Source organism: Verticillium alfalfae, genomic scaffold, assembly GCF_000150825.1.
Source record: "Verticillium alfalfae VaMs.102 supercont1.3 genomic scaffold, whole genome shotgun sequence".
In the NCBI taxonomy this organism is placed as follows: domain Eukaryota; kingdom Fungi; phylum Ascomycota; class Sordariomycetes; order Glomerellales; family Plectosphaerellaceae; genus Verticillium; species Verticillium alfalfae.
In genome coordinates this window covers 1,687,082-1,695,466 of record NW_003315036.1, presented here as the reverse complement: position 1 = coordinate 1,695,466, position 8,385 = coordinate 1,687,082, and the positions used below count along the sequence as shown (strand labels likewise).

The window sequence follows — 8,385 nt, the reverse complement described above, 5'->3', positions numbered from 1 at the left end:
GGCGAAGCTCTCGAACAGATTGTCCTGTCGGCGCCCTCGACTCTTTAAAGTTCTGGCAATCAGGCCCTGGCGACCCGGCAACAGCAGAAAAGTTTGAACTCTCGGCCGACGACATCAAGCCGACCTTTGTGCCCGCTCGCTTCCCGAAAGACGCAACGCCCGAGATCATCGAAGACATATTATCGCAGCCACAGCAGCTCGGATGCCAACACTATGCTCGCAACGTCAAGCTTCAGTGCTCGACTTGCGACCGTTGGTACACATGCCGCTTCTGTCACGACGCCGCCGAGAAACACGCCCTTATCAGGAAGGATACTAGGAACATGCTGTGTATGGTGTGCGCCTGTCCGCAGAAGGCTGGTGAGGCCTGCGTCAACTGCGGCGAGGTCTCGGCTCATTACTATTGCAACATTTGCAAGCTGTGGGACAATAATCCTAACAAGAGCATCTACCACTGCAGCGATTGCGGCATCTGTCGGCGTGGCCGGGGCCTGGGAAAGGACTTCTTTCACTGCAAGGTGTGCTGCGCTCATGTTGTTGTCTCTGCCATCATCAGCTAACCAGGTGGCTCCCAGAAATGCTGCGCCTGCATCTCCATCTCTATTCAAGACTCACACAAGTGTATCGAGCGGTCTACCGACTGCGACTGCCCGATTTGTGGCGAGTACATGTTTACCTCTCCGAGGCCCGTTGTCTTCATGGTTTGCGGTCACAGTATTCACGCCAAATGCTATGACCAGCATATGCAGAGCTCCTACAAGTGTCCCATCTGCAACCGCAGCCTCCTGAACATGCAGAGCCAATTCAGGCAGCTGGAGCTATCTATCCTCAGCCAGCCCATGCCCTTGGAGCTGCGCAACACTCGTGCTGTGATTCTGTGCAACGACTGCAGCGGCAAAAGCACCGTCCCTTATCACTGGCTCGGACTGAAATGCGCCATATGCAACTCGTACAATACGGCGCAGATTCGACTGGAGAACAGTCCATTTCCAGAAGACGCCACCGGACATCCGCCGGCGAACCCTCTTACCGAGTCGACTGGCTCATTGGGTGCCGTGGATATGCCAGGCACACCTAGACGGCGCCACTCTTCCCTGACGGGCGTGCAGCTCCGGCATGCCGCACCGCTGCCTGATCGATTGGCAAGGTCTGCATCGCCGCCCCTGCCGCCGGGGTTGGCCGTGCCCGTGCCCGAGGGAACAGCTGTACATGATGCAGACGATGCCGATGACTCTGATGAAGACATGCTCGGCCTATGGGGCACCCGTTTTCACCGGTCATCTGATGAGGAAGAGGATGACGTGGAGTCCCTTTCGGACGATGCTGGTGGCGACGACGACGATGACGACGAGGTGGACGATGAAGAGGAGGAAGACGACGAGAACGAAATAGTGCTCTTCGGACACCGCTGAGTATTAAGCTACGGTTCAACGTACACGAAAGGCAAAGGGTCCTTGTTAGAGACCTGGATCACGGTGTTTGCGTGCTTTTTCTTTCCCTCTGCTATGTTTTTTGCATCATGACTGGAATGAGACATATCCTAGGGCGGATGTATGAATGGGGATATGGACTTCTCATATGCCGGTCTTCTCTGGCTTGGGCGTTGGTATGGCTTGGCTGGGGCAGAGTGGTTACATGCGTGATACGGCGACGGGATTTTCGCTCAAGGAGGAACATTTGGTCATGTGGCCGTTACATAAAAGTTGCAGCTTAGCTTGCCAGCATCTTACTCTTCTTCGTCACGATGTTACCGCTGCGCCCAGTGACTGGTTGTAATGCGTTGCGCTGGCAGGTCACGGTTTCTCCAACTCCAACTGCACGGTGGTCGTTCACTTTCTCCTCTGACTGGCCTCCTTGGCCTTCATGTCCAACTCGACCTCTTGAGCTTCTTTCCTCAGCTCCTTGACGACCGTCTACCTCTCACGTCAGTGCCTAGTACATTGGGGGACATGGTCATTTCATAGTAGGCAGGGGCACAGCTCACAGCAAGCGCTTCGGGGTTCACGCCATTCTCAATCATGGAGATGCAGATCGATAACGTCCGGCGGTCGAGCTGGCAATTCTACTATGCGTTAGTCAGGCCTGAGGTTGGCGTGGGGGAGGGGAGGAGGGGGGTTGGCGCCCGAGAGCACTGAGACGGAGATGGGGCGCACTGACGAGGATGGTCGAGATCTCGTGCAAAATGTCTACGGCCTGCTGGGCAGCGGCCTGCTTCTCTTTGCGTTCATCGGCGGGAGGCGGCATTCTATATCATGGTTTGACACGATGTCGCGCGCGCCTGGATGAACGAGAAGGAGCTGGATGAGCGGGACTGAGCGTCTCCTCGTGTTGTTGAGACCAAAGGAAAACGCGTACTGGGTATGTGCTGGCTAAGGTAGGTAGGTACCTAAGCTTGCTAAGGTAAGGTGCCCCAGTGGCAGGTGCTAAAGTGGTGGGCTTGGTGGGGTCTGTCGCGCCTGCTGTTCTCAGCTGCGTGGCGGTGGCACCTGCCTTGCCCATCTGACGCTTAATCTACGGCGTCCCCGGATTTTCTGCCGCCGGCCGGCGATGGGTCCCAAGCTGCAGAATTTCTCTTCGACATGGAACGACAGGGGGACCTTGGTCTGGCAAATCATTTTCCGAACCCGTTCGCTCATCCAACTTCATTTTGAGATTCTGGACTTGTCGTCCCTCCGTCCTGACGACCCATCAGCCGGCTACGCATGCCCACCCTTCTCCGAGTCCGGTGCCACCCGCCTGCCTAGGTAGCCAGCAACGAACTCTCGCTGCGGGCTGTCGACCGACCCTCGCTCTGCCGGTCCTCATTCGCCCGATCATGCGCCGCCGACGACTCATTCATCTTCACGATATGAGAAGGAGGGTTTTGGAATCGCACCGCGCCGGCTTGGACTTGAAAGACTCACGCAGGTCGGATGGCTGCGCCCGTGGATGAGAGGGACCGCGTTTATGGTCCCACGCGGATCACTCTCTTGCCCTATGAAGGGACTGACGATGGCGTGCCGACGCTTCATGCGAGCAGGGCTACAAGCCAAGGTAGGTGGTTGTTACCACTCTGCAGTACGGAGCAACTGCTGATCGAGTGGCAGCACCCAACTTTCACATCGTGAAACAGCCAGATGTGTGGTACCCTTCATCGACAACGGTCAAGCCAAACGCCATCAGCTGGGATCTTCAGAAACAGCACAAGCGATGGCTGGCCGGCACGCACCCAGAGGCATTCACCGGCATGTCCGATCTCCTTTCAGATCTCATGTGCGAGTCCAATGAAGCCACGCGGTCTGCAAATCATCCTCTCCTGGCGATCGGCCAGATGGCCAATCTTACGGATCCCCGACGCCCGCGCGTCAGACCTGTCATCGCCATGGCTGCAGGCGAATCCGGACAGCTCTTGCGCCTCAGTGCTCTTCGAGACTCGACGTGGCGCTGGGGCACGCATCAGAGCCCCGCACTCCATCGACTACACCTTGACGCCGACGACGTCGACGAGGTGGCCCACTGGGCGCACGATGACAGTCCCATCTCACAGGTCAAGCCAGCAATGAGCTTGGTGGGCAATGAGCCTTCACGCTACATCATTGTGCAGAAGAAACTGGCAACAACGGTCCTCAAGCCACAGTATCGGACGATTCCTGTGGCTAGGGAACATTCAGGCGTGGGAGAGGATCGCGAACGGCCCTCACGAATCGATCCAAAGCCTATCATGGTGGTCTCGGATCACGACACTGGAGGTCGCCCACATGCTGATGTTTCTTACTGTCCAGGGTCGGAGGGCAAGCCGGAACTTTTAGCCGTGGTAGATGACTTTGGGTATTGGTACGTGTGGGAGATGCAGGGCCGGTCGAAAGTCACGCGTCCCGGATTGGAGGCCAATCTTCGATTTCACGGCCACATTGAGCAGGGGATACTCGACGTTGCACCAACACAGACCGAAACGACAATGCTGGCGGCGACGCACGGCATATTGTGGATCGGCGCTTCCGGGTCAGACTGGAATCACTGGGACGCTGCGCTGGTGGCAGCGGTGGACTCCGGAGGCATTCCCCCAAGCGCTTCCTCGCGAGCCACAGCTTTCATTGTTTGGAGTCAAAAACAACTTGCACTTGTTGACTTGCGAACTGTCACATCAGCCATTCTCGACTGTCCGGTACGGACCACGCCCAAAGACTTGATCCTGGATGTCAAACAAAACCCTGCCAACCAGCGCCAAATATTCGTCCTGACGACTACAAGCCTGTTCTGGATCGAGATTTCCCCGCCAGTGGCAGCTGGTCAGACTGCGAGTGGACCCAGGATTCTCCTATCGTGCGCCCACCTACGGAGCGCCAACAATCGATTCCTGAAGCTGAAGGTGCACCATGGCTGGTCAAGCCTCGGCGACGATGCTAGCCTTGTTTGCTTGCATTCGAGCCGCAATCCTGATATTGATATTTACGCCTTCGGCGCACACGAGACGACGAGCCTGCCTCAATTTCAGCATCACATGGTCCGCGTACCAGGCATTGGCCAAGGAGAGGATGAAAATGGCCTCGAAATGCAGACTTTTTGCCTCGCACCAGCCACCTTGACCGCCTCCACGCCCTCGACGGGCCCCGGTGCAGCACACATGGACCGTGAGGACCATTTCTGGCAACTCTTTGTTCTAAATCAAGATCTTGGTTTGAACTGCTCGCTGGTGGTGGCCACATCTGGTTCTCACGATGACGTTCGCCTTCCTGACACGCTCAAGGTGACGGGAAAGAAGAGAAAGATCGTGAATCAGCGAAGAACAGCTTTTATCCAGCAGCTTGCCGAAGTCTTCGCAGTGCCAGACGCCTTTGGCGAGATGGACGAACTCTTCCGACTCAGGCAAGGAGCTGGCGGGGACCTGGCACTCATACAGGATGGTCCGGGCTCCGCACGACGTTGGCCAAGGAGCAAGGTTGAGGGCGTTGACCTGCTGTTCTTCCGCGTGGGAGTTTCGATGGAGACGGTGGCGATGGAGAGTCGAAGGGTTGAGGCTAAAGGCTCATTCCAAGGGTTCGACCTAATCCATCGGGCAGTGGCCCAATGCCTCGGTATGGAGGACCAACAGCTGCCGCTGAGCACATTGTAAGATTGACACGCAGCGATCTTGATGCACACAAATACTGACATGAACAGGCGAGACTATCAGCCCGCAATGGAGGCTCCTCCGATCGACGAGGCCGACGAAGAAGTCTGGGATGCGCGATTACATGAATTTTATAGTCTCAACGACCAGCGGATTGTCATCCAGTCAACGGCAGCTCGCTTTTTTGGCCTACCCGTGGATGCCACTCTCTCCTTTTCAGCTTTGCGGCGACATTGCGAAGAGCTTTGGCCGGCCACAGATGCCTCAGTCGAGGCACAGATCTCGAGACGGCTCGCGCTGGCAGAAACAGTCGAGGCCTCGATAAGGTCCCTAGTCGGTGTTCTGGCTTTTGATTTTACCTCATCCGAAGCCTACGACGGGCTCACAACATGGGTGCCAGAACCGAAAGGGCCGAAACAACCAACGCAAGCGGGGTCTTCGCAGCGGACGGTCTATCCGACACCCCGCGCCACGGCCTCTGTATCGCCCGGCCCTTCGTCGCATTTCGAGAGCTCACAGCCTGAGAGCTCTCAATCTCACACATCACAGCCAGCGTCTCAGGGAGAAGAGTGTTCCGGGCGCGCTGCAGCGGCTCAGCATGCTCGCCCGGCACGTCAACAAGGAGGCCAAGATTGCAGGTCCACCTCATCCAGTCCTTTCGTACTGGCCAGAAGAGCGTGGCGTGCCCATGCAGGGATATCAGTCGAGCGTGCTGATGGCCTCATCTCAGCGGTTGGAGGCCGTCCGAAGTCGATTCCAGCGGATAGAATCGAGGCGACAGAAGCGTAGCCGCATCATGGACGGGTCTTCACGGTCTGCGACACAGGATCTTGCAACGTCGTCTCAGATGCCCCGGCTACCTTCCTCGCCATCCATGCCAGCTCGCTCGCTGGCCTTGCCGCCGGCCCTTTCGCAGCAGCCGCAGATTGCGTTCCGGCCACTGTTGCCGTCATCGCAGGTGCTGGGCTCATCGCAACTGGCGCCGGCCATGATCATGTCGCAGACAGTGCCAGGAATACATGGGCGGCGGCCGCAGGGAAAGAAGAAGGCGAAGCGGAGGGGTGGATTTTAGGATGCAGGGACCTTGGAGTTGGTTTGTGTAGGCGTAGTCTTGAGATACCCATAAGCAGAGAAATGTGAGATTGCATAGAATGACATGCATGGTTGTGGTGACTACCACAGGGGTGGAACTATGATCATCTATGCCGGGCTACTTCCATGTTCGCAAGCTGCGCAGTCGTCTTGACGAGGAAACTGGGTCCGTGGCAAAACGATCCACTCACAACCGTTTCCCGCCAACCTCATCCAACGTCGCGGCCCTTCATCAGTAACCTCATGTCCACAGATGAAGACATCCAGTTTACCATTGTCATCTTACCTGTAGAAGACGCACCTCGAACGAAAGTTGTACCAAGCACCATGTCCTGCTCGCACGAGCATCATAGCCACGGTGGCGATGACCACCATGGCCACGAGCACGACCATTCAGACGACATCACGCCGGCGTTGCAGCACTCGCTGTACCAGCAGATCAACTTTGACGAGATCACAACGCTCAACGAGGCTGTGCCCGACAGCGGACGAGCCATAGTGAAGAAGACATGGACCGACCGGCTCAGCGTGGACGTCGAACTCGAGAGCGACGCCGATGAGCAGCTGCTCATGACCGTGCCGTGAGTTGTCCGGCGAGCTTTGTCACTCCGCGTTGCATCGCGCGAACATGTGCCCCCCCCCTTTCCCCCGCAAGAAAAATCCGCGGTGCTTTCACCATGTCGGGTCCCGAGAGCTTTTTCATGCTGACGAAAGAGGGACAACCCAGATTCACCGCCCAGGTCAAGCTCCACGCCCTCCTCCTCCGCACGTCCCCGGCGCCCTCGGCGCCGCGCACCCTGCACGTCTTCCTCAACCGCGACGACCTCGACTTCGCGTCGGCCGAGGACAGCCCGCCGACGCAGACGTTTGAGCTCGCGCAGACGTCCGACGTGCAGGAGATCCCCGTGCGGCGCGCCCTCTTCGGCAAGGTCCGCCGCCTGACGCTCTTCTTCCCGGACAACTTCTCCGCCGGCGACGACGACGTCACGCGCCTTTCGTATGTCGGCTTTCGGGGCGAGTGGACGGCGCTCGGCCGGGCGCCGACGAATATCGTCTACGAGAGCGCCGCGCGGCCGAGCGACCACACGGTCAAGGGAACGGGGATCAACCAGGTCGGGGGCGGAATCGGAGGGAGGGGGGATGGGATGTAAGGAGGGGACGTAAAGGCGCGGGGCATGGACTGGCTTTTCTCTTTCATCAGCTTGCAAGAGAAAGTCGACAGATGAAACGCGAGACGTCAGCTAATGCACTTTCACCATTCTTGGAAGGGCGTGATCATCTTGGACAGCGTGCGCCCTAGTGGCATGTCACGCCTTCGAGGTCGCAACACCATGCCTGGGGGTGGGGGGTATATGCTTTGTGGCTGGCCAGCACACCATGACCTCGACAACACCCTGACGGCCAACAGCAGACTCCTCATTGCCCTTCATAAGCAACCTTTGTCCTGTTCCTCCCACCGACGACCGAAAGAAAAAGCCACCGTGGCCGAGCCGTATACGTCGCCGAACGAACCATTCCACCGTCATCAGAACCAAATCCAAAACCCCCCACCACCCTCCGAGTTCGAGTCCAGCAGCCGGAGAGGGGGAGACAAGAGGGGGAGACAGAAAAAGATTCGCTTCTGAAGGGCGAGCGGTGATAAAATCGAAAACCGACGGCAGAGATGTAGGGACCGACTCGGTCCTGAACTCTTTTGCCGATGCTCTCCATGTTGATCACAAATGTGCCATGAAATTAGTAGGCGAGGCCCAACTTTGCCTCTCAAGATGATGCGTATTCGTGTGGGATCGATCCCCGCTACGTAGAACAGATTTGGTGGGTTGAGGGTTTTACATTTGTCTCGCTCGGTGTCCAAAATTGATCAGCACATGATCAGGAGCAAAATCACCCAAGCGTAGCACCTCTCGGGATTCAGATTTCGTAGCAGGCCTTCAAAACAGTATGTCAGGGAAGTGACCTGATCAGGCGACTGAAAGACGAGTTATGTGGGGGTTCTCGACGACGGGCCACTTTGGTCACTGTCAGTTCTTTCATGCTTTACCTTGCTCATTTTGAACGGCAAGGCATCTCGCGACAGACAACACGGTCAGGCCAAAACACGCTACGATACATCCAGAGATTGACGCTTAAACCATTCATTTGAGTAGCCAGCCCAGAAAGGCGGCATCTACCATCCGTATCTCGTACATAGCCATGTGATATCC

At 57.1% G+C, this 8,385-nt stretch overlaps 4 protein-coding genes across 4 annotated transcripts in view; 3 read left to right on the top strand and 1 right to left on the bottom strand.

Moving 5' to 3' along the window:
• Positions 1-1,412, top strand: part of VDBG_03017 (RING finger and CHY zinc finger domain-containing protein) — a gene marked incomplete at both ends in the record, with an annotated part of 2,199 nt that extends 787 nt beyond the window's left edge. The window contains 2 exons of the mRNA XM_003006832.1: positions 64-518; positions 576-1,412. Of these exons, the coding sequence (XP_003006878.1) occupies positions 64-518; positions 576-1,412 (1,292 nt within the window). The remainder of the gene's footprint in view (positions 1-63; positions 519-575) is intronic.
• Positions 1,413-2,991: 1,579 nt separating this feature from the next.
• On the top strand, positions 2,992-5,092 carry VDBG_03016 (conserved hypothetical protein; the record flags this gene model as incomplete). Its single annotated transcript, XM_003006831.1, has 2 exons — positions 2,992-3,033; positions 3,113-5,092. The coding sequence occupies 2 exons, from the start codon at positions 2,992-2,994 to the stop codon at positions 5,090-5,092; spliced, it is 2,022 nt and encodes a 673-aa protein (XP_003006877.1).
• Positions 5,093-6,508: 1,416 nt separating this feature from the next.
• VDBG_03015 (conserved hypothetical protein) lies at positions 6,509-7,332 on the top strand (the record flags this gene model as incomplete). The annotated part of the gene is made up of 2 exons (XM_003006830.1): positions 6,509-6,762; positions 6,909-7,332. 2 exons carry the CDS (start codon positions 6,509-6,511, stop codon positions 7,330-7,332), a joined length of 678 nt encoding a protein of 225 aa, XP_003006876.1.
• An 895-nt stretch (positions 7,333-8,227) lies between these two features.
• Positions 8,228-8,385, bottom strand: part of VDBG_03014 (sugar transporter STL1) — a gene marked incomplete at both ends in the record, with an annotated part of 2,864 nt that continues 2,706 nt past the window's right edge. Inside the window, one exon of the mRNA XM_003006829.1 lies at positions 8,228-8,282. Within this exon, the coding sequence (XP_003006875.1) occupies positions 8,228-8,282 (55 nt within the window). The remainder of the gene's footprint in view (positions 8,283-8,385) is intronic.